The 25,969-nt window shown below is 44.2% G+C and overlaps 1 protein-coding gene and 1 pseudogene across 1 annotated transcript; one reads left to right on the top strand and one right to left on the bottom strand.

The window, feature by feature from the left end:
• Positions 1 to 1,181: 1,181 nt before the first annotated feature.
• LOC103248052 (interferon-related developmental regulator 2-like) lies at positions 1,182 to 2,941 on the bottom strand. Its single transcript, XM_038005462.2, has one exon. The coding sequence runs from the start codon at positions 2,915 to 2,917 to the stop codon at positions 1,466 to 1,468; it is 1,452 nt and encodes a 483-aa protein (XP_037861390.2). The 5' UTR covers positions 2,918 to 2,941; the 3' UTR covers positions 1,182 to 1,465.
• Positions 2,942 to 7,745: 4,804 nt separating this feature from the next.
• LOC103248050 (olfactory receptor 2AT4-like) lies at positions 7,746 to 11,006 on the top strand (annotated as a pseudogene).
• Positions 11,007 to 25,969: the final 14,963 nt, after the last annotated feature.

Raw genomic sequence — 25,969 nt, 5'->3', positions numbered from 1 at the left:
CTCCCATTCCTTCAGCCTCTCTACTGGCTGCTTCCTACCCATGAATGGTGGGAAATACGCTCAAATATCTCAAATTTTTAAAGTACAACAAAATTCTCCCTGACTTCCTGCTATGGTCTGAATGTTTGTGCTCCCTCAAAATCCATATCTTAAAACTTGGCCAGGTGTGGTGGCTCACACCTGTAACCCCAGCATTTTGGGAGGCCTTGGTGGGAGAATTGCTTGAGGCCCAGGGTTCAAGACCAGCCTGTACAACATAGTGAGACCCTGTCTCTACAAAAATGGAAAAAACTAGCCAGGCATAGTGGCATGCGCCTGTAGTCCCAGCTATACGGGAGGCTGAGGTGGGAGGATCACTTAACTCCAGGAGTTTGAGGCAGTGAGCTATGATGGTGCTACTGCATTTCCAGCTGGTAAGAGTTGGAGTGACACTTTAATCTAAAAAAATTAAATGAATGCATGAATGAATAAATTAAAATTTAAAAGGTCAGACATGGTCTCAGGTCCCACCTACTTGGGAGGCTAAGGTAGGACAATTGTTTGAGGCCAGGGGTTCAAGACTAGCCTGGGCAACAAAGCAAGATCCTGTCTCCACAAAAAAAAAAAAGTTGTTTTTTTTTTTTTTTTAATAAAGCCAACCTAACCTCTAGGGTGATGGTAATTAATGGTGGGGCCTTTGGGAAGTGATTAGGTTGTAAGGGTGAAGCCCTCTTGAATGAGATTACATCCCTTATAAAAGAGGCCTGAGAGAGCTTGTTGGTCCCTTCCACCATGTGAGGACACAGCTAGAAAGTGCCATCTATGAAGCAGAGAGCAGCCCTCACCAGACACCGGATCCACTGGCACCTTGATCTTGGACTTCCCAGCCTCCAGAACTGTGAGCAATGAATTTCTGTTGTTTATAAACGACCCAGTTTAAGGTATTTTATTATAAAACCTTGAACTGACTAGGACACATCTCATCAGTCTCCAACCATCCACATCTCTCTCTCTCTCTTTTTTTTAAGACCACAGAAGCCTGACCATTCTGTTTAATTATCTCTAATAATCCTTAAAAATCAGCACACAAATCCATTCCAGGTAGCTTTCTCTCTCCACTTGCTGCGGTGGCATTTGTCCAGACGCCACTACCCTGCTAAGAGTGGGTCAACCTGGGGGAGCAAGGCCTGAGAAAGGAAAGGAAAGGAAGGGAAAGGCCCCCTAGTGCCTGCCCCACAGCCCTGGGACAGGCACATATTTAGCCTGACCTGAGACAGGGCAGGAAGAGGCCACAGGGCTGAGTGCAGGGACAAAGGGGCCAGGGTCCCAAGTGTCCGGGCCCCCAGCTACCCACCCCATGTCTGTTTTTGGTTTTGTCATTAAAAAAATAAAGTGACAAATACTGGTGGAAACCAGTTGTTGCACTGTCTTCTGTTAAAAATACGGACCAAGGGCATAGAAAGTCTCCTCTTCAGCAGGTCCTGCTTCACAGGATGTCTGCCCGCTTGCTCCGCACACGGCTTCGAGCCTTGGTCCGGGCTTTGAAGGCGGCAGCGTTGTACAGGTGCTTCTCGAAGCGTGGAACCTTGCAGGCCTTCAGGGCAGTGGCATCCAGCACCAGCACAGGGCCCAGGCCAAAGATGTCACGGAGTAGCTCATTGCTCTGGAGGTGGTGGTGCATAGCTGAACCCAGCACTTCCTTGAAGGCAGTGTAGATCCGGTGCCCAGCCCAGCTGTCCCTGTAGAGCACCTCAAAGCCGAAGCGCACTCTCTCTTCTTCACGTTCACCGCCCTCCACCGAGTGCAGCACGGCGCGGAAAGTAGAGCCCTGGCGCTGGCGATCGGCCTTGGCACGGTACTTGTTACTGTCAGTGGCCAGAGTGCGCAGGACACTGCAGAGGGCCTCCATGTCCTCGTAAACAAACACCTCCTCAAGATCCCGGGCAAGCTCAAAGAGCAGTGCAATGGTTTCACCGGCAGCGATCCGCAGGTTCACACTTTCACTGGACAAGAGCTGGGGCAGCCAGGGCAGCTGCCTGTCAAGGATGTGGCTGATTTGGGTGCTGGGGAAGATGGTGAGCAGCAATGCCCAGGACTGTAGGGCAGCACAGAGCAGGCCGTGCAGGCTGGCAGGAACCACAGGAGTCGTGGAGCTACCCAAGCCATAGAACCGGCTGAAAACACTTTCTAAGCAGGCAAGGCAAGAGACTCGGTCCTGGATGTCGGCAGCAGCCACGTAGCAGCCCAGGCCAAGAGCAGAAGCACAGTGGAGCCGGGCAGCAGGGCTAGCTGTGCTGTCACTGAGCACAGAGACCAGCAGAGGCTGCAGGTTGTGGAACAGCTCCTCACCCTTGGGTTCAGGGCCCAGCTGCACGCAGAGCAGGCCTCGCACAGCAGCAGCCAGGGCTTGTTCCTCTCCCTTCCCTTTCTTGAGACACTTTTCCAGGGCATCAGCTAGTGTGAGGTGGCGCTCCAGCAAGAAGTCGGGGAGTAGGCGCGACGCCAGGGTCAGGCGCAGGCTCTTGAGAACACCCTGCCGGGTCTTGGGACTCTTGTCTGTGAGGCAGTCCACATACTCCTTCAGCTTTTCCTCAAGGTCTTCCTGCTGGCCCTGCTCATCCACGACATCCCCCCCAAGGCTGTCCTCTGCAGTGGTGCTGAGAAGCCTGGGGCATTCACTGGCGGTGCTGCGGGCCTCACTGGCTGCCTCATCATCACTGCAACCCGAGTCAGCTTGGGTACTGCTCCGGGCACCTCCTCCACGGCGCGGACCACCCTTCCGGAGCGTGTTGCCCTTACGGGCGCGAGGCATGCCGGGAACCGGGCGCGGGGGGCGTGGGGGGCGCGGGGTCAGGGACCTGGTGGGTGTGGGCTCCCGGACAGCGAGACGCCGGCCCGTGTGCTGCGCTGAGACTTGGCCAGACCACGGGCACCACATGCTGCGCGCGCCACCATCTTCGCGAGGCGCCCATCCACGTCGTCTCTTTACAGGCAAACATCTTGAAGACGTTATCTATTCTCTTCTCCATTTACTCACTCTCAACCTTCCATGCTCACTGTTCCACTGGCCTGTTCACATCTAGGGCACCAGTTCACACCTGGGGCACCCTTCATCACTGGACCCCACAGACACTTTTCATCTGGTTCTCGTCCTCTTGGGCACATCAGCAACATGTGATGTTGCTGACCACAGCCGCCCTAGGGAGCCTCTGTGATATTACACTCTCCTGGTTTTGCTTCCTGCTCTCTGGCTGTTGTTTCTCAGTATCTTTTGCAGACATTTCTTGTTCTACCTCAGTCTCATGTTGTTTTCGCCCCAAGGTTCTGTCCTTCTCACACTACACTCTCTTCCTAGGTGATCTTGTTCACTGTCGTTAGTATATGCTTCCCAAGTCTTCACCTGCATCCACTCTGTCTCCTGAGCTCCAGACATCAGTCAACATCACCACCATGTCTTGTCCCCCAAACCAGAATACTGGGCATCATCTTGGACCTTTCCATAATCAGTTGTCAAATTCTGACTATTCTACCTCTTGAAGATTCTCCAAATTTTTTTTCCTCACTCTGTTGCCCAGGCTGGAATGCAGTGGCTTGATCTTGGCCTACTGCAACCTCTGCCTCCCAGGTTCAAGAGATTCTCCTGCCTCATCCTTCCAAGTAGCTGGAATTACAGGCATGTGCCACCACACCTGGCTAATTTTTATGTTTTTAGTAGAGGTGGGGTTTCACCATGTTGGCCAGGCTGATCTCGAACTCCTGGCCTCAAGTGATCCACCCACCTCAGCCTCCCAAAGTGGGATTACAGGCATGAGGCACCATGCCCAGCCAGATTCTCTAAGCTTTTACAGTTAAGAGGTATGGCTTTGCAGATGGATTGGACTCTACACTAACTCACTATTTGTCCAGCAGAATGACCAAAGCAGGCTTAGTTACTTAACCCTCTGAGCTCCCTCATCTGTAAAACAAAGGTAATGGGAATTGCTCTTTGGATTAAATGAAATGAAGTATGTGACTACCAGGGCACAGCCATTAGTACAAGTAAGCTCTCAATAAAGGGCAGCCATCATCTGCTATCGTTGTCATTAATACTCCTCCCTCTTCTTCTCCTCACCACCAACCTTCCTGGCTGGTTGCCCTGCCTCTGGTCTCTCTCTCCCACTCCAGGACATTCTCTGTGCACAGTGGGTATGAGCCTTCTCAAACATGTAGCTACCTATGTTAGTCCTCTGTCTGAGGCCTGGTTCTGGCTTTCCAATGTCCTCATGATGAGCGTTTAGTCCTTGGCTTCAAGACTTTCTTCCCTCTGGCCCCTGCCAACCTCTTTAGCCTCATCTTTGGAGACTCCCAGTCTCTCTTTCTATATTGCAGCCCAAACCAAATTCTATCTCCCCTCTAACACACCTCCTGCTTTTTCTACACTTCATGACTTTGTTTACCCCCTCCTTTGTGGCCTGCACTCTATTCATCTGTTTGAAATTTATGACCCATTTAAGAGATGTCTTCCATGATGCAAGTCAGCTTCATTTCCTCCTCTGGGCCCTTCAGCTCTACAGTAGCACAGATCACAGTGGATATGATGGACAAGGTTTGGACAAGGTTTTGACTGGCTACCCCACTAGACTGTGTCAATTGCCTGTGACCACGCACCCGGTGCAAAGCCAACCTCATTCAATGTGGAATGAAGAATGAGCCTCAGCTATCCTAATCTTTAAAATAGCGGCATTGGCAGCCAGTCTTGGTCAATCCAGAGGAGAGAAAGAGCACTGGAGGCTGGAGGAAGATGAAGTCACAGAAGGTTCCCTCAAGGAGGTTGGGCTTAGAATTATAAGGCCTCTGTATTAGTCCATTTTCACACTGCTGATAAAGACATACTCAAGATTGGGCAATCTTCTGAGCCCTCCAAACTGTTCCAACCTGTGCCTGTTACACAGTTCCAAAGTCGCTTCCACATCACAGAAGGCTCCCTGGAGGAGGTTGGGCTTAGAATTATAAGGCCTGTGTATTTGTCCATTGTCACACTGCTGATAAAGACATACTCAAGACTGGACTTCTTCTGAGCCCTCCAAACTGTTCCAACCTGAGCTTGTTACCCAGTTCTAAAGTTGCTTCCCCATTTTTGGGTATCTTTTCAGCAATGCCCCACTCTATTGGTACCAATTGACTGTATTAGTCCTTTTTCACAATGCTGATAATGACATACCTGAGACTGGGCAATTTACAAAAGGAAGAGGTTTATTGGACTTACAGTTCTACTTGGCTGGGGAAGTCACACAATCATGGCAGAAGGCAAGGAAAAGCAAGTCCCGTCTTACATGAATGGTAGCAGGCAAAGAGAGAATGAGGAAGACGCAAAAGCGGAAACCCCTGATAAAATCATCAGATCTCGTGAGACTTGTTCACTACCAAGAGAACAGTATGGGGGAAGCCGCCTCCATGATTCAATTGTCTCCCACTGGGATCCTCCCACAACACGTGGGAATTGTGGGAGTACAATTCAAGATGAGATTTGGGTGGGGACACAGAGCCAAGCCATATCAGCCTCTAAGAACGATTAAGAGTGAGCAAGAGAGGGCAAGAGTGTGGATTTGGGAGACTAAGTGGCTCTCTGTTCTGTCACGCTTGTTCCTCCAGCTTCAATACACTTGAAGGATCCCAGCAGCCAATAGCACAGCATTTTACATTTACACAGAAAATTTTCACAAACTTTTTCATTTGTGTCATTAGTTGGTGCAGAGGCTGGAGTGAGAGTTAGGAAATCTGCCTTGTCTTTGGATTGCTGTGTGACTTTGGGCAATCCCTTTCACCTCTGAGCTTGTTTCCTCATCTGTCACGTGTGGATACCAATAGTTGCTCCATACGTGGGAAAGTCCCCATAGACCATAAAGTTCTGTGTCCCACTTAGCACTATTAATCTTGTTGTTCTAATTATCAGCAAAGCCCATGGTAACTGCTAACCAGCCACATGGGGGTCCCCAGAAAATATTATTCAGGGCCCAGTAAAAGGGAACCTCTGGGGGTCAAGGCCTCAGCAGGCCAAGAAGCGGTAGAGCTTGGGGGTTTAATGGGATAGGCTCAGCTCCAACCTGGTTCTTCCCACTGAGGCAGCACTGGCTTGGGGAGAGGAAGGAGCAGCTGGCATGGCCTGGGTTGGGCAGATGAGCTGGGCCGACCTGCAGAGGTCTCGGGTCTGAAGGCTGAAAGTGAAGTGCCCAAAGCCTGTCATAGTCAAGGAGGGGCTAGGCTCTGGGAAGACAGCGTTTGGGGAGGTGGGCAGTTAGGGACCCTCATCCCGCTAGGAGAGGGGCTCTAAGAGAAGGTATCTGAGCCAAACTCTTTGTGCTCTGATTTAGAGCATTCCGGGTGGGCAGGCTATGCTGCTGGTTTACCATCTGTGTGACTGTGGCTGGGTCAGAACCCCCTCTGGGCCTCCCCCTGCCTATCAGCAGCAATACAGGAGCTGGACTAGGAGCTCTCTATAGAGTCCAGTGTTGTCTGATTCTGTAGCAGCACTGGACAGGAAGCCCTGAGGTTGTCAGGACAGTCATGGTCCAGTCTGCCTGTGGAAAACTGGGAAGCCAGGTGCCCAGACCCCTCTGATATGCTGGTTTTGTAAAAGAGGGGTCAGAACACATCACAGGCCCCAGGGAACCCCTAGTCTGGTGAGAAAGCAGATGTGAACATGGATAGCTCCCAGCATTGTCTGGGCTGCCAGATGGGAAAGCTTCAGGGACCCTCCCATAGAGGACACCTGGGAGCCCTGAACAGGGAGCAGGCATCTGGCTTCTGGTGTGGCTCTGCCACTAGCTCTCTGTGTAGCCTTGACCAAGGTCAGCTCTCCTTTCAGCTTTAAAAAAATGTATTTTAAAATTATTTTTATTTTTTATAGAAACAGGGTCTCGCTGTGTTGGCCAGGCTGGTCTTGAACTCTTGATCTCAGGTGATCCATCTGCCTCGGCTTCCTAAAATGTTGGGATTACAGGCTTGAGCCACTGCACCCAACCCAGGTCTGCTTTATCTTAATAGAGAGTGAATTTATTTTCAACTTGGGTTCCATTCAGGAAATAACTTCTTCTATCAAAGGCATATACAATGTCTCTGCCCTCTGAAAGTGACCAACAGAGTTGTTTCACAGGACATCAGACTTTCAGTACTAAAACCGGGACAGTTCTGGGCAAATCAATATGGTTGGTCACTGTATGATACGACAAAGAGAAGGGATACAAAGACAGATCCTAGGGCACCCAGGTTAGACAGAGACAGACAGAGCAAGCCCCTGCACAGGCACACAGAAAAGGAAGCTATTTCTGGGGTAAGCAGACAACATTTTGTAGTGCTTCTTGGAGGAAGCCACCAAAGAGAAAGATATCACAGAAAAGGAATTCTCATGTGAATGGAAATGGAGAGACTAAAACAAAGGGCACTGATTCAGACATAACATTCCGTCCCAGATAGAGTGAGATGAGAATGGAGCGGGGCATAGAAGAGGAACGGAATCCAGAGCACCACAGAAGCTGTTGTTTCGGTTATCCCCAAAGAAGGTTTCCCAGCAGCTCCCTAGAGTTCATGAGCTAGAAGTCTTTATCAGTGGCCCCTGACAATCCTCCAGACTCAGAGGAACACAGCGTCAGGGGAACCTTAGAATAAATGACATAGTTTTCACTCCAAGGGTTTAGCTTTACTCACTCGCAACCAGTGATTCTGCTGTCTTCACAAGGTCCCAAGATAACGAACCCCATTCAGGAATCACGCAGGCATAGCTGGACCGGATGGGCTTATGTCAAATGACTACAGTCAAGATCCTGGTGCTTAGAGTGGGCAAAACCTGGTAAGTGTATTCATCAACATTACCATACCTAGAAGATCACTTCACCTGTGCTAGTGGGAACTGGGCTAAAAACCAGACATCCTTAAAGGAGCTACTTGAACTAATAAAAGAGCTACTTGATTTTTTGATTGGCGCTTGAACACAAGCAGATGCCTCTCAGATTTTTTCTCTCCAATAGGTTAAATTTGCCCACCAACATTGCAATCTTATTTTTTAATTTTTGTAAGATAAGGTCTTGGTCTGCTGCCCAGCTTGGAGAGCAGTGGCGTGATCATGGCTCACTGTAGCCTCAAACTCCTATGCTTACCTTAACATCTGGAGTAGTTATGATTACGGGTGCATGTCACAATGCCTGATTAACTTTTTTGACTTTTTGTAGAAAAGGGGTCTTCCTATGTTGCCTGGCTGGTCTCAAACTCCTGGCCTCAAGCGATCCTCTGGCTTTAGCCTCCAAAAGTGTTGGGATTACAGGTGTGAGCCACTGTGCCTGGCTACAATCTTATTCATGTGATTCATTTATGTTATTATTATTATTTTTAGAAGCAATGAATCTAGGGTTAGAAAGTTACTTAAAGGTTTTTAATCTAGCTGCTATCCAAATATTAAATCTCTGTAGCATTCCAGACAAAGACCTTGGCCTTACAACCTCTAGTTACATGGACTTCACTAATTATCAAGTCTGTTTTTGCATTATGGAGTCTTTTTTTTTTTTTTTTTTTTTTTTTCCTTCCTTCCTTCCTTCCTTCCTTCCTTCCTTCCTTTCTTCCTCTCTCTCTTTCTCTTTCTTTCTTTCTTTTCTTTCTTTCTCTCTCTCCTTTCTTTCTTTCTTTCTTTCTTTCTTTCTTTCTTTCTTTCTTTCTTTCTCTCTCTCTCTCTTTCTCTCTCTCTCTCTCTTTCTTTCTTTCTCTCTCTTTCTCTCTCTTTCTTTCTCTCTCTCTCTTTCTTTCTTTCTCTTCTTCTTTTTCTTTTTTTTTTTTCAGGGTCTCACTCTGTTGCCCAGACTGGAGTGCAGTGGTGCAATCTCAGCTTACTGCAAACTCCGCCTCCGGAATTCAAGTTATTCTGCCTCAGCCTCCTGAGTAGCTGGGACTATAGGCATGTGCCACCACACCCGGCTAATTTTTGTATTTTTAGTAGAGACAGGGTTTTACCATGTTGTCTAGGCTGGTTTCAACTCCTGAACTCTAGTGATCTGCCCGCCTTGGCCTCCCAAAGTGCTGGGATTACAGGCATGAGCCACCGCGCCCGGCTTTCATTGTGGGGTCATTCTAATGGTAAGAAACTTCTTCCATATGTGGGACTGATCTCTGGGCCCCTGAAGCTGCTAACAGTGGCCCCAGTTCTTTGTAAGTGTTGCTCCTTCTCTTTGACAGTTCTTAGGTGTTTGTGTCTACCTCTCTTCCCCCCAAAACAGGACCAGGTCTTTCTGCCATTGCTGTTAGACATCTCACCACTCCAGGAATCTTAATTGTGCAATACAATTCCTGGCACAAAGAAAGTGTTGGGACTGAGATCCATAGTTGGAAAGGAAAAAGATACATGTTCTAGTGAATGTCTCCTTGATTGTTCTGGTTTCCAGATGTTCCCAGTGTGTATCTACAGACATCCAGCTCTGACCCACTATGGGGGTCACAGCCTGAAATGGATCAGAGGACTCCTAGCCTGTCTTCTGCCTGGTCAGCATTCCTGCTCTGCCAGAGTCCCTCTTCCCCCAACCCCCATCTTCGTGATTTTCTTTCTTCTTTCCTCTTTTCTTCTTTTCCTTTCTTTTCTTTTGTTTTCTTTCCTTCCTTCCTCTTCCTCTTTCTCTTTCTTTTCTTCTTTCTTTCTTTCTTTCTTTCTTTCTTTCTTTCTTTCTTTCTTTCTTTCTTTCTTTCTTTCTTTCTTTCTCTCTCTCTCTCTCTCTCTCTCTCTCTCTCTCTCTCTCTTTCTTCTTTCTTTTTTTTTTGGTGGAGTTTCGTTCTTGTTGCCCAGGCTGGAGTGTGATGGCATGATCTCTGCTCACTGCAACCTCTGCCTCCTGGGTTCAAGCAATCCTCCCACCTCAGCCTCTGGAGTAGCTGGGATTACAGGCACCTGCCACCATGCCCGGCTAATTTTTGTATTTTTAGTACAGATGGGCTTTTACAATGTTGGCCAGGCTGGTATTGAACTCCTGGCCTCAAATGATCTGCCTGCTTTGGCCTCCCAAAGTTCTGGGATTACAGGTGTGAGCCACCATGCCTGGCCTTGATTTTCTTCTTAATCTATCTGCTTATCCTGGTGGGTGATGCCCTTATCCTGGTTGTTGTGATGGCAGAGTCCAGCCTCCACAAGCCCATGTACTTCTTCCTGATAAACCTCTCAGCCCTGGATATCCTCTCCATTACCGTCACCGTCCCCAAGATGCTGTCCCTATTCTTGCTTGGGGACCACTTCCTCAGCTTCCCTGCCTGCTTCCTGCAGATGTACCTGTTCCACAACTTCTCCTGCTCAGAAGCCTTCATCCTGGTGGTCATGGCCTATGACCGCTATGTGGCTATCTGCTGCCCACTGCACTACCCTGTCCTCATGACCCCACAGACCAACGCTGTTTTTGCAACCAGTGCCTGGCTCACTGCCCTCCTCCTGTCCATCCCAGCAGTAGTAAGGACCTCCCAGATGGCATTTGACAGCATTGCCCGCATCTACGACTGCTTCTGCGACCACTTGGCTGTGGTCCAGGCCTCCTGCTCTGACACCACTCCCTAGACCCTCATGGGCTTCTGCATTGCCGTGGTGGTGTCCTTCCTCCCCCTTCTCCTGGTGCTTCTCTCCTATTCCCACATCCTGGCCTCAGTGCTTCACATCAACTCTTGAGAAGGACGCTCCAAAGCCTTCTCCACCTGTGGCTCCCACCTCCTGGTGGTGGGCACCTACTACTCATCCATTGGCATAGCCTATGTGGCCTACAGGGCTGACCTGCCCCTCAATTTCCACATCATGGGCAATGTGGTACATGCCATTCTCTTCTTCTTCTTCTTTTTTTAAAAATACCTCCTTCCCTCCCTGTATATGCCATGCCATTCTCATACCCGTTCTCATCTGCATGCTGAGGAACAGAAATGTCAAAGCAGCCATCACCAAGATCGCATATCCCCAGGAGCCAGGGTGTTCTGGGGCCCCTAGATCTCTAGATCCAACTAATTCAGCTCCCAGGATACCAGTGACAGCACCTAGCTAAGAAGAACAACTCAATAAATATTTTTAAATGAATTACAGCAATCTAATTTGGTTTCGTTTAGTTGAGCAGATAGCTACAATCTGGTTTTCAAATACTGGATCAGGAAGTTTTCCCAATAGTACTGTAGAATAATTGAAGACTTCACAATTTTCTTTTCTTTTTCTTTTCTTTTCTTTCCCTTTTTTTTTTTTTTTTTTTTTTTTTTTTTGAGACAGAGTCTCACTCTGTCGCCCAGGCAGGCTGGAGTGTAGTAGTGCGATCTTGGCTCACTGCAAACTCTGCCTCTTGGGTTCAAGTGATTCTCCTGCCTCAGCCTCCCGAGTAGCTGGGATTACAGGCACCCGCCACTACACCCAGTTAATTTTTGTGTTTTTAATTGAGATGGGGTTTCACCATCTTTGCCAGGCTGGTCTTGACCTCCTGACTTCAGGTGATCTGCCCACCTTGGCCTCCCAAAGTGCTGGGATTACATGCATGAGCCACCACGCCTGGCCGACTTCACAATTTTCATCCGTCATTAATGTAATAAATAAAATTTTATCATTCAGTCATTCATAAAAATTCTTATTGGGTGCTAGAGACAGAAATGAACCAGACACAAACTGTTTCCCTGGAGGTATCTATAGTTGAGTGTAGGAGTCAGACCCAGAGAGAAAAAAACATCTGGTCCTAGGACAAAGAGAAACAAAAGGGGTTGAAGGAGCTCAGAAGTTAGCATTTCATTCAATGTTAACATCTTCTCCTATAAGTTCTTATATTTTTGGCATTGAGTATCACTTATTTGTTAGCAAGTACTCATGTATCAGCAACATGGGCAGTGGAGGGTTGGGGAGCTTGGAAAGATCGGGTAACCACTAGCTGCTCCAGCCAGGAAGTGGTAACTGTCCATGTTCCTGCCCAGTTGGAAGGATTCATCTTTAGTTTGAATGACCATCAAGATAGGATGCTTATGACCAGGCATGGTGGCTCACGCTTGTAATCTCAGCACTTTGGGAAGCCGAGGTGGGCAGATCACTTGAGGTCAGGAATTTGAGACTAGCCTGGCCAACATGGTGAAACCCCATCTCTAGTAAAAATACAAAAATTAGCTGGGTGTGGTGGCGGGCACCTTTAACCCCAGCTACTCAGGAGGCTGAGACAGGAGAATCGCTTGAACCTGGGAGGTGGAGGTTGCAGTGAACTGAGATTGCGCCACTGCACTCCAGCCTGAGCAACATGAGCAAAACTCCATCTCGAAAAAAAAAAAGAGGCCACTACTACTCCTGCTGCCCTCCTCCCCTCCACCTTGCCTAGTTCACAAGACAGGAGGAAAGAGAGAAAGCAAAAAGTTGGAAAGAAACAAAAGTAAGATAAATAGCCAGACAACCTTGGCACCACCACCACCCGGCCCTAGGAGTTAAAAAATTAAGAGTAATAACATCAACCCCTGACCTAAACTACTTGTGTTATCTTTAAATTCCAGACATTGTATGAAAAAGCATTGCAAAACTTCTGTTAGCTGATGCACGTAGCCCCCAGTCATGTTCACCATGCTTGCTCAATTTATCACGACCTTTTCACCTGGACCCCTTAGAATTGTAAGCCTTTAAAAAGGCCAAGAATTTCTTTTTCAAGGAGCTCAGCTCTTAAGACACAAGTCTGCTGACACTTCCAGCCAAATAAACCTCTTCCTTCTTTAATCTGGTGTCTAAGGAATTTTGTCTACGGCTTGTCCTGCTACACTGCTAAAGGAGTTTAAATCTCATTTCTCCTTAGAAATCACACAAGGATCAGAGTGAGGATGGACAGAGCTGCATTGTGTCCCAATCAGGCAGAAAGGAACAACATTGCCAAGAGAGCACACAGCAGGAAGCTGGCACTTTGTGGTGCATCTTGTAGGGAAGTAAATCTGCGAGAAAGCCTCGGCACTTAGCCGGACCCTGAAAAAGTGGATAAGAAATGAGAATTTTTCACAAACCCCATTAATAAGGGTATTCATATGAGGAAATGACATCCTGCAGACCCATGAGCAACAAGCCTATGACATCTGTAGAACCAGACTGTGAGAGATGAGGAACACAGGCGAGTCTAAGATCAAAGACTTTCTTAGTTAGAGCCATGGATTCTTGGTAGTTCTTAAAGGAAATTGCAATTATTATTATTATTATTATTATTATCATCATCAGAGACAGGGTCTCACTCTATCACCCAGGCTTGAGTACAGGGATGTGATTATAGCTCATTGTAACCTCAAACTCCTGGGCTCAACTGACCTTCCCATCTCAGCCTCCCACGTAGCTGGAACCACAGGCATACACCACCATGCCTGGCTAATTTTCTTATTTTTATTTTTGTAGAGATGGGGTCTCATTATGTTGTCCAGGCTGGTCTTGAACTCATGGCCTCAAGCCATCCTCCCACCTTGGCGTACCAAAATGCTAGGATTCCAGGCGCCTGGCTGTAAATTGCAATTAGTATTTCCTTTAGGTTTTGTGGTATAGTTTTATGTTTATGTCAATAGTATAGTAAACTACATATAATTCTCAGTTCAGAGTTTGGGTTCAATTATTCCCAAGCTGAACTCCAAGTTAGCTTTTTAATGTATCTGTTAAGGAATTAACCCAAGTATCATAAACAGATTTCTGCATGAAGTGGAAACATCTGACTGTCATTCTTAATAGTTTGATGCCCATGGTAGGACAGACCAAATAACCAGTCTCTTCATTTCCTTCCAGAACACTCTCTTAGCCTAAATTACATCGTTAGGATATGCTATATAACATGTTAGTGGTGGAGATAGGAATACATAAATACCAAATATATATTAATTGGAAAATGTGGAAGAGGTTGAGATGGGTGGACCACCTGAGCTGAGGAGTTTGAGAGGAGCCTGGGCACATGGTGAAACCCTGTCTCTATAAAAAATACAAAAATTAGCCGGGCATGGCAGCACATGCCTGTAGTCCCAGCTACTCAGGAGGCTGAGGTAGGAGAATTGCTTGAGCCCTGGAGGTAGAAGTTGCAGCGAGCCGAGGTCACGCCACTGCACTCCAATCTGGGGTACAGAGTGAGACCCTGTCAAAAAAAAAAAAGAAAAAAAAAAGAAAGAATATTTGGAAAGTCAATTAGTTAAACATATTCCTTTCCTTTTTTTTTTTTTGTTTGAGATGCAGTGTCATTCTGTTGCCCAGGCTGGAGTGCAGTGGTGCAATCTCAAATCACTGCAATATCCGCCTCCCAGATTCAAGCAATTCTCCTGCCTCAGCCTCTCTAGTAGCTGGGATTACAGGCACACACCACTACGCCTGGCTAATTTTTGTATTTTTAGTAGAGACAGGGTTTCACTATGTTGGCTAGGCTGGTCTCAAACTCCTGACCTCAGGTGATCCACCTGCCTCATTCTCCCAAAGTGCTGGGATTATAGGCGTGAGCCACCATGCCCAGCCAAACTTTCCTTTTCAATTACATATGTATTCTTGGTTGTAATTTTATATGGTCCATGCACAATAAGATCCTGTACAAGGGAGCTTATGCCTCATGAGAATGACAGAGTGAAATGTTGGTTGTATCATAGTGTTTCACAGGGAGCGGAATGGCTTTCACTCCCACCATCACTGGGAGACATTTGAGAACATTTTGGTTAGAATGAGGAGTCCCAGAATATCAGGGCTGGAAAAAACAGATCATCTAGTTTTACCCTTCCCATTTTATTGTTATGGAAACTGAGGCTCATAACACTTGCCCAATGTCACACAGCAAGTCAATGCCAGAGCCAAGACTCAAACACAGATCTCTTGTCCTATAAAACAGTAGTCCTCCTGGAATATTACAATGACTAGGAGTAAACTTGGGCAAAACTGTAACCTTAGGTTTAATGATAGATTGTCTCAGACTTCAGAACTGTCTCTCTGTCTTGCCTGATAAGATTGCCAAGCTTCCTTTGCCATATTCTTTACTATGACCAAGAAGTACTCATTGAAACCCCCACAAAATACTTGGCCATTAGGCAGTTATACATGTCAATTTCCCGATGTGAAACATAACCAGTTGCAAGGTTAGCTCTTCCTCCCAAACCAGAAAGAATGGGTTGGGGAACAAAATGGAACATTTGTTATGTATGTCTTATCTATGTACAATTAAATCTGTCCATATGTCAACAATGCTCCCAAGAAGAGGTTTGAAATGTTAAACCCTTCTTTTACCCACATAGTGATATTTTCTCTCCTATTGTAGCAACAAGTACCTGAAATAATTCAGTTGATTCCTCAATAGCACTGAAAACAACTAAAATAAAAAAACCCATTAGTCAACCAACAAGTTACAGCATCCCCCATATACAAGTACTGAATAGCTCAAAAAGAAATGGCCAGCACTGAGGAAATGATTCCTCCTGATGTTTCTTCCATGTAGAGGGAATTCAGTTCATGGAAAGCTTTTGACCGCTCCCATTGGCCACAGTATCCTGGGACATTTAGGATGACTTAACCTAAAGTCTGCTTGGGAAGACTAATCTGAATAAGCTTAGCATAACTTCTCTCTTCTCCCTCGCCTCTGCCCTTACATGCTCCTCTGCTCCTCCATCTGGGCATTTTATAGAGACTTTTTCTCATGCAGTGATATTTGGGGTGGTTCTAAAATGCCTAGGGCTGAGCAGGAATCTCTCTAATTTTGGAGTTTCGTTTGAAGAAGTCCCACGCTGTCGGATATATGCCATGTCCTTCAACCTAGTGATATTTACATGCCCTCTGCTGATGCTTTTGTTCAGACCCACAGTTCATTCAGAACTGAAGTGGGGAAGAGAGGTGCCCCACTCTTGGGCCCCCTCAATAACCCTCAACAGTTAACTTGACAGCTAGTCACTGAGTATACTTGATTCCAAAACCACACAGCCTGTCTGATTTGAAATGTCATTGGATTAGCTGAAAATGAACCAGCTGTCTTGGTCTTGGGCTACCAAACCTAGGAGTCAAGACTTCACTGAGCTGAGATAATATGATGATTGTAGTAGGCATTAGGGTTTTCAAGTAGTTACCAGTCTAGAAAAGGTCATATTTTGAACCTTCAAGTCCTTAGAACCATAACCTAAAAAGGCTAACACAGAATTTGCATTGCTCATCTGTAGAAGTATAATTTGGTAGAGGAGGCAGTTGGACCATCAGGAAGAATGCTGATTTTTCAGAGTTGTTCTTGTCTACAGTGGAGAAACCCCAAGATTACTTTTACTTAGTGTCAACCCCCTAAACTAAACCCTTGCTCCTTCCATACCTGTTATCCTTTGTTTAATGACTGAGCCTCAAGCCCTGACGCAGAATAGACTAATGTGGGTAGGGGAACAAGATAATGGGGGAGCAGATCCCTGTCTTTCCTAATCTGCCATTGCATATTGCCACTTCCACTGCTAACTCTGGGATTTCAACATTAAACATTGGGCTGGCTTCATAATTAAAGGCACTGCCACCTTTATCAAGGGGGAGAATGTGGAGGATAGGGTGGGATGTGTTTCAGAGGAGCCTGGAGAGTCAAGCATCCTCAATTCCTCTGGCTCTTCCCATATATCCCCTACCCAATTGCTACAGTCTCACTCTTTGCGAATCACAGCAACACTGACCATAAAACAGACTGTATTTGAGTAATTGGAGTATTTGATTAAGCTGTAGTTTTTACAATGCATGTGATGAATTTCTAATTTGGTCATTAGCAATCATACAGGTTGTAGGTTTGCATGACAGCTATATACTTTCTTATCTACGTCTAGCTGTACTCCCTGCCTTTTCTTTTCTTTTTTTTTTTTGAGACGGATTTTCGTTCTCTAAGCTGAGATCATGCAATGGTACGCCTCTGGGGTTCAAGTGATTCTCCTTCCTCAGCCTCCTGAGTAGCTGGGATTACAGGCACACACCACCATGCCCAGCTGATTTTGTATTTTTAGTAGAGACAGGGTTTCACCATGTTGGCCAGACTGGTCTTCAACTCCTGACCTTGGGTAATCCACCTGCCTTGGCCTCCCAAAGTGCTGGCATTACAGGCATGAGCCACCCCACCTGGCCCCCTCCCTGCCTTTCAAATCTACTTCACTTAAGCCTGTAAAAAGTAAACTAACTCAGTTTTATCCTTAAGTTTTTATATTTTTTTGAAATTGTTCAGTGGTGGGTTCTGATGGATTAGGTTATTCAGATTAAAAATCCCGGTGAAAAGAATGAAAAATTCTAGATTGCATATTTAAATTTATCAATTACATTATAGAGTTGATAAGACACTATGGAACAACGAGGCCAAAACTGGAAGGAATACAAACAGGCAAAGAAGAGAAACAGAATTTTCTCTGAGGCAATTTTCTAACCTTGAAAATTCAGATTTTTACTTGTTTGCCTCATAGAATGGGGAAGTGGGAGGGGACAGAAATCAAAGACCAAAGATGCTTAAGGTGGAGAATTTAATAAAGAGTTACTTCACCACAATAACCTTGAACTTCAATGGGCTACACCCTTTTATCAGTGAGCCAGAATTGTGATAAACCTTCTGAAGATCTGGATCCCAGGATCATATCTCCTGGGCATTCTAAGGAACCTCATAACTTACCTTTGCTTAACGTGGTCCTGAAGTGTTCCCAAGTGCCTGATAAAAACAAACATAAATTCTGCTAGAAGAAATTTGATTCATCCCTAGATTTAAATCTATCTTTCTTTCTTTTCTTTTCCTTCCTTCCTTCCTTCTTTCCTTCCTTCCTTCTTTTCTTTCTTTCTTTCTCTCTCTTTCTTTCTTTCTTTCTTTCTTTCTTTCTTTCTTTCTTTCTTTCTTTCTTTCTTTCTTTCTTTCTTTCTTTCTTTTCTTTCTTTCTCTCTCTCTCTCTCTCTCTCTCTCTCTCTCTCTCTTTTTCAGGATATCCCTCTGTCACCAGGCTGGAGTGCAGTGCTGTGATCTTGGCTCACTGCAACTTCCACCTTTCTGGGTTCAAGAGATCCTCCCAACTCAGCCTCCTGAGGAGCAGCTGGGACTACAGGTGCATGTCATCATGCCCAGCTAATTTATTTATTTATTTTTGTAGAGACAGAGTTTCACCCAGGCTGGTCTCAAACTACTGGGCTCAAAGGATCCACCAGGCCCACAAGGAAATAAATAAAAGCACCAGAGTGAGATTAGGCAGAAAAACGTAAATGAGTATTAGAATAAACAGTCACATACAAAACTATTCTTACTATGTTTAAATAGATAAAAGATGATTGAAAAATATTTGAATAAAACAAGAAAATGTAAAAAGTGACCTAAAACTTTTGAAAAAAGAATGAAATGTAACTTTTAGAAATAACTAATAAAATAGCTGAAACTCAAAACTCAATGAACAACTTTAATAGTAAGTATGATACAATTTAATAAAGAGTTAGTGAACTGGAAGGAAGGTCAAAATGAAGCTTGGAAAGACAAAAACTATAAAAAGCGCAAAAGAGAGAGTATGAACCTAAGACTCAAGTAAAAAGTCTGATATATGTTAATCATATTCCCAGGAAGAGAGAAATACATGGTGTACTAGGGTTCTCCAGAGGGACAGAACTAATGGGATATGTGTATATATGAAGGGGAGTTTATTAAGGAGTATTGACTCACATGATCACAAGGTGAAGTCCCATGATAGGCTATCTGCAAGCTGAGGGAGAAAGATGCCAGTAGTGGCTCAGTCTGAGTCCAAAAGCCTCAAAAACAGGGAAGCTGACAGTGCAGCCTTCAGTCTGTGGCCAAAGGCCTGAGAACGCCCACCAAACCACTGGTGTCAGTCCAAGAGTCCAAAGGCTGAAGAACTTGGAGTCTGACGTCCAAGGGCAGAAGGAACAGAGGGAAACATCCAGCACAGGAGAAAGATGAAAGCCGGAAGACTCAGGAAACCAGCTTATCCCACCTTTTGTCTGCTTTGTTCTAGCCAGTTGGCAGCCCATTGGATGGTGCCCACCTGCATTGAGGGTGGGTCTTCCTCTCCCAGTCCACTGGCTCAAATGTCAATCTCCTCTGGCAACACCCTCACAGACACGCCCAGAAACAATACTTAGCAGCTATTTAGGCAACCTTCAATCCAATCAAGTTGATGCCTAATATTAACCATCACAAATGGGTAGAGATAATATTTGAAGAGCAAATGGCTAAGAATGTTTGTAAGTATAAAGACATCAAACAATGGATTTAAGGAGCTCAAAAAAGAAAACTCAAGCAAGATAAATAAAAAGAAATACATTACCTAGATACATAATAATGACACAGTAGAAAACAAACAAAGAAAACTAAGAGAAACCTTAGAAGTAACCAGATAAAAAAAGGCTGCTCAATAGTGACATTAGAAGCCAGAGCCTTTGGAATTATTTCTTCCAGAAATAATTATAAAATGCTGAAAAAAATAATAACTGCCAGAATTCTAGCCCAGTGAAAATATCTTTCAAGCCCAGGCTGGAGTACAGTGGTGCAATCTCAACTCATTGCAACCTCCACCTCCCAGGCTTAAGCAATCTTCCACCTCAGCCTGGCTAATTTTTGTATTTTTTGTAGAGATGGGTTTTGCCATGTTGCCCAGGCTGGTCTCGAACTCCTGGGGTCAAGTGATTCACCCCCTTGGCCTCCCAAAGTGCAGGGATTACAGGCATGAGCCTCTGCACCCAGCCAGTTCAATGTATTTTTAAATTTTCCTTGGTACAGTGTATTGAAACCAGGCTTAAATTATTATTATTTTTTAAAGATTTCCCTTGAGATTTTCTCTTTGACCCATGAATTATTTAGGAATATGTTGTTTAATTTTCAGTGTTTGAAGGCTCTCTTGTTATGTTTCTGTTATTGATTTTTAGTTTAATTCCACTGTGGTCAGAGAACACATTCTGTATGACTGCAATTCTTTTGTATTTGTTGAGATTTGTTTTATGGCTCATGGTATAGCTTATCTTCATATATGTTCTGTGGGCACTTAAAAAATGTGTATTTTTTTTTGAGATGGAGTCTCACTCTGTTGCCTGGGCTGGAGTGCAGTGGCACGATCTCAGCTCAATGCAACCTCCACCTCCCGGGTTCAAGTGATTCTCCTGTCTCAGCTTCCTGAGTAGCTGGGACTACAGGTGCGCACCACCACGCCTGGCTAATTTTTTGTATTTTAGTAGAGATGGGGTTTCACCATATTGATCTGGCTGGTCTCGAACTCCTGACCTCAGGCAATCTGCCCACCTTGGCCTCCCAAAGTGCTGGGATTACAGGCGTGAGCCACCACACCTGGCCTGAAAAAAATGTGTACTCCTTTCTTGTTGAGTGGAGCATTCTGTAAATGTCACAGTCGACCCTTTTGGTGATGTGGAGTTCTCTATTTGTACTCATTTTCTGTCTAGCTGTTCTATCAATTGCTGAGGGAGGAGTGTTGAAGTACGTCACTGTAATTGTGGATCTGCCTTTTCATTTCAGTTTTCAGTTTTTGCAGTTCCGTTGTTTGGTGCATACACATATAGGATTGCTTTATGTTCTTAGTAGATTGGCCCTTTTATCATTATGTAACTTCCCTCTCTGTCTCTGATCATTTCTTTGCTCTGAAGTCTACTTTATCTAATGTTGGTATAGCCACTCTTGTCTTTTGTTTATCTTTCTTTTTTAAGGAGATGGGGTCTCATTCTGTTGCTTAGGCTGGAGTGCAGTGGTGCAATCATGGCTCCCTGCAGCCTCAAACTCCTGGGCTCAAGATCCTCCTATCTCAGCCTCCCCTGTAGCTAGGACTACCATACCTGGCTTTGTGTGTGTGTGTGTGTGTGTGTGTCTGTGTGTGTGTGTAGACAAGATTTCACTATGTTACCCAGGCTGATCTCGAGCTCCTGACCTCCAGAGATCCTTCCACTTTGGCCTCCCAAACCACTAGGATTACAGGTGTGAGCCACCATGCCTGGCCTCCTGTTTTCTTCTAGTTAATGTTTGTATTATACATCTTTCTCTATCCTTTTACTTTCAACCAACTTTATTATCATAGTTGAAGTGTGTTTCTTGCAGGATCATAAAAGAAATCCACTCTACCAATCTGTGTCTTTTAATTGGTCTGTTTAGACTATTCACATTTACTGTAATTGTTGATATGGTAGGCCTTAAGTCTGCCATTTTATGTTTTGCTTTCTGTTTATTCTTTTTTTTTTTCAATTATTTGTTTTCTTTATCCTGTCTTCTTGTGAGTTACCTGAACATTTTTTAAGCATTCCATTTTGATTTATCTATAGTATTTTTAGTGTTATCTCTGCATGTAGCATTTTTAGTGGTTACTCCAAGTATTACATTATATATATATAAAACATCACCATTTATTGCTGTTTACGTTTTATCAGTTTGAGTGAAGTAGAGAAACTATTGACTAAAGGAAAAAATCTAGCCTTTAAAGTTAGTTTTATTCAGAAGTCTTACTGAGGACTGTAGAATGAGGACTACAGCCTGAGAGGAGTTGTTCAGAGAGATTCTGTTAGGCTGATCTGAAAGTGTTTTAGCTTAGAGTGTATACACAGAAAGTGGGGGGTTCAGTACATGTAAAATCACATCAAAGTTTGGGGGCAAGAGTACATCTGGTTATAGATTATAGAAACATAATCACTTACCCTGTCAGATGTTATCTTGTGTGTAGGAAAAGGCAAGGACTAGGGTCATTGATATGGTTTAGCTCTGTCCCCACTCAAATCTCATCTTGAATTGTAGTTCCCATATTCCCCATGTGTTGTGGGAGGGACCCGGTGGGGGATAATTGAATCATGGGGGCAGTTACCCCCATGATGTTATTGTGATAGTGAGTGAGTGCTCACAAGATCTGATGGTTTAATGAGGGGCTTTTCCCGCTTTGCTTGGCACTTCTCCTTCCTGATGCCCTCTAAAGAATGTGCCTGTCTTCCCCTTTGCCTTCTGCCATGATTGTAAGTATCCTAAGGCCTTCCCACCACAGGGAACTGTGAGTCAATTAAACCTCTTTTCTTTTATAAATTACCCAATCTTGGGTATTTCTTCATAGCAGCATGAGAACAGACTACTGCAGTTATTTATATTTTAAGGAATGTAGTCATTCGGGAAAGAGACCTGAGGGGCCATGTGCTCTATCCCATCTTGTTTTCAAAGCATCTCTCTGGAGAGCTGCACTTGTCATAGAGTCAGGGGCTTTGTGAAACTATGCTGGCAAGCAGAAATGGGCGAACGTGGCTTCCTTATGTTTGTTACTTTGTCTCACAAAATCTTACCTAAATTTCCTTTCCTTTACACTCCTTCTTTTATAATATAATTGTCCCAAATCTTTCCTCTATATACACTTAAGACCATATCAGCAGTTATTTATAATTTTTGCTTCTATTGTCAAACATAACTTGGAAAGCTCAAGAGGAGAAGAAAAATCGGTCTACCAATATCTTTATCAATATTCCTGATGTCTCAAGAGCCCTTCTTTTATCATTTCCTTTCTGCCTAGAGAATTTTCTTTAGTTATTCTTTTAGAATAGGTCTTCAGGCAACAAATTCTCTTAGTTTTCTCTCTTCTGATAATATCTTAACTTCTGTATTACCAAAGAATGTTCTTGCTGGATAAAGGACTCTTGGTTATACAGTTCTTTTCTTTCAGAACTTCAAAAATGTTCCACTTCTTTCTGGCCTCCATGGTTTCTGATGATAAACCTACTGTCATTTAAATGGTTTTTTCCCTACAGGTAAGGTGTCATTTCCCTCTTGTGCTTTCAAGATTTCTACTTTGTCTTTAGTTTTCTGAAGTTTGACTATTATGTGTGTTAGAGTAGATTTCCTTGGGGTTCTCTATTTGGGGTTCACTTAGTTTCTTAAAGCTGCAGGTTTATGTTCTTTACCCAACTCAGGAAGTCTTTAACCATGATTTCTGTAGGGTTTTTTTTTTTTTTTTTTTTTTTTTCAGTTCTACCTATTTCTCCTATTCTTCTGTAACTTCAATGACACTAGATCTTTTGCTGTCCTTCCACAGGTCTCCAAAGCTTTATTATTTCAGTCTGTTTATCACTGTTCAGACTGGTGATTTCTTTTATTCTATTTTTCTCTTTATTGATTCTTCCTCTGTTTATTCTTCTGTTGAGCCCATCCATTGAATTTTTTATTTTGTTTATTATAATTTTCAGTTCTAAAATTTCCATTTGATTCTTTTTTACATCTTCTATTTCTTTGTTGGAATTTTCTATGTTTTGGCTGGGCATGGTGGTTCATGCCTGTAATACCAGGACTTTGGGAGGCTGAGGTGGGCAGATCACTTGAGGTCAGGAGTTCAAGACCAACCTGGCCAACATGGTGAAACCCCATCTCTACTAAAACAAAAATTAGCTGGGTGTGATGGCGCATGCCTGTAGTCCCAGCTACTTGGGAGGCTGAGGCAGGAGAATTGCTTGGACTCGAAAGGCAGAGGTTGCCATGAGTCAAGATTGCACCACTGCACTCCAGTCTGGGTGACAGAGTGAGACTGTGCCTCAAAAACAAATCTATTTTTTAAATTTATTTCCAGTGCCTTTGTTATTGCTCATTGAGGCATTTTTATAATGACTGCCTTAAAATCTTCATCAGATAATTATCTGACACAACAGTGAAGGGGCTGTAGGGGAGCTTGAAGTACCTAATATCAGTCTGGTGGACGTTTAGGCTCCCCATTTGGCTTTTGCTGGTGGAGGTGGAAGCTGAGCCACAGTTTTCTCTGTGGTATTTGGCAAGTATACAAAAGTTGCTTCCTAAAAGTTTCCTGTCTCGCTAATTGCCCCTGTTCTGGCCTTTTGGGGTTAAACAGACTACCCTTTCATTGGCCTTTTTTTTTTAGGTTGTTAGCTTCTTCAGCTCCAAGTCTAAGATTTATGAAGCGAAAGGAAAATTCCTGGAACCCAGTACCATGCTGTTCTTTGTGTCCCAAGGTCCTAAGCCACTCTGCCTTCTTCTTTCTCCCTTTCATAGTCTTCTTTTGTTTGATTTATACATAACATCCAGGATTTTAGGTTGTACTTAGCAGGAGGAATAGAGAAAAGTACATCTACTCCATCTTCATGAAAGCAGAAGTCTAATTGCTTAATTTTATCTTTTCTGTTTTTGAAGTTTATTTGAAGTTCATCACTATGAACATCTCTTCTGGATCAATTACTGACAAAGTTTTAAAAACTCTGAACACTTCCAGAAAGAAAAAACAGATCATCTGCAAAGAAATGAGATTCAGATTGATATCAAATTTCCTAACAGGAGCACTGGATACAAAAACACATAGAAGCAATAATTTTAAAGTACTGAAGAAAAGTAACTTTAATTTACAGTTTTATATCCAGCTAAATGTTCATTAAGAATATAATGGCTAAATAGATTGTATATTTGCACCATTTTATAATGTATACTAGATATTATAAAACAAACTCAACAATATTATAAACATAATACTGAAAAAAGAAAAACAGACACAGAAAGGTAAATACCATATGTAGAAGTCACTGTTGGTAATCCATCTATCTGCTATGAATATTAGCTGCTAACAGCTCACAGCTATACTATTCTCTAGAGAGTTGCCTTCAACTAATTCTTCCTGCCAGGAAAAATGTCTGGTAGTTGACACCTTTTCCCTGGGGATAACCTATAGTGATGACTAACTGATGAGGGGATACAAAAGGTATCCCTCACCCCAAGGCAGAACAATGCTATAGTGCCTTTCACACTCCAGAGCACCTATGGCATGAGGTTCAATATCAGTTGAAACTCGTATTTGCCTAACTTCTCCTGCACTACCCCGCTTCCCTCCTTACAGGTCTCACCTGAGAATACTCCCTCAATAAATCACTTGCACAAGAATCCCTTTCTCTGGCTCTGCTTCTGGGAAGCCCAGCCCAAGAAAGTTGGTGCCAGGAGTAATTCTAGAAGACAGATTCTGAGGATGAGATTCTGTAAGTGGATCGCTCACCATCTGAATGGCAATGAGGACCCTGTCACTGATGGTAAACAAGAGATTGTGGCCTATGCTATAGGAATGTGATTGCTAAGACTTTTATCTGCTGCAAGCTGGCTGGGACCTAGATAAAGCAGCTGCAATAGCTTGTGCATCATCTCTAGTGTTTTAGAGATATGGCAGAAGTAAAAACTTTAAGAACTGTGGGACTGGAGGATGTTGCTAAAAGGACAATGATGTATCAAAGGGTAGAGAGAAAACAGACTCAGATCTATTAATCCCCAGTGCAAAGTGTGAGAGTCAGAGGCGCTCCTTGACAGCATCCTCTGCAGAGGGCAGACTGAGTTGAAGACTAAGCAAAGGGCTTAATCACAGAAGTGTAAGATCTTTGGAGAAACTTCAATTCTGAGAGCATCCACAGCAAAAGAGGCATGAGACAACCAAGTGGAGAGGATGACTTGGCCAGGCACATGCATGGGTAACCAGCGAAGCAGGGGCACCAAAAATACTTCTTAAGATAATTTGACCTTTGATATTTCAAAGCACCATTCAATTATTCCATCACAGGAAATACCAGAATTTGGCTGGACTCTCTTACACTTATTTTACAGAGTAGGGTTCTTGTTTAATTTGAAATTATATAATGGATCCTAAGTAATGCAATGTGGTGCATACGGCCAAAAAGACACTGTTTTCTAGGGCATAGGACTTGCCCCAGAAGGTCCTCCCCATTTTACGGAAGGAAAACTCAGACTCAGAGAGGCTAACTTACCTAAGGTGACATAACTAAAATGTATTATAACTGATATTCAAACCCAGGGCTTTCTAACTCTGGACCCTATGCCCTTAATCTCTATGGAATACTATAGTGCACAGACCTGGGAATCAAGCCCTGGGTCTGAATTGCAGCCCTGATATGACACGTCTGTGTTAGTACTGGCACATCATTTCACCTCTCTTTAGTTTTCTCCTCTTGGCTGTCTATCTCCCCTGGCTCTTCTGAGGACCAGATGGAATAAGGTAGGTAAAAAGCTGCCCCATTGGTTGTAAAGTTCTGGAACCCATGAGGGCTGTTAATGATGTTTTTCTCATT

Source organism: Chlorocebus sabaeus, chromosome 1 (assembly GCF_047675955.1).
Source record: "Chlorocebus sabaeus isolate Y175 chromosome 1, mChlSab1.0.hap1, whole genome shotgun sequence".
Taxonomy (NCBI): domain Eukaryota; kingdom Metazoa; phylum Chordata; class Mammalia; order Primates; family Cercopithecidae; genus Chlorocebus; species Chlorocebus sabaeus.
Note: the sequence above shows the minus strand (reverse complement) of the source record. Positions and strands in the feature narration are given on the sequence as shown.

Bases quoted from the DNA above. Each gene is read 5' to 3' on its own strand.
- LOC103248052 (XM_038005462.2), bottom strand. From the start codon at position 2,917: ATGTGGTGCCCGTGGTCTGGCCAAGTCTCAGCGCAGCACACGGGCCGG.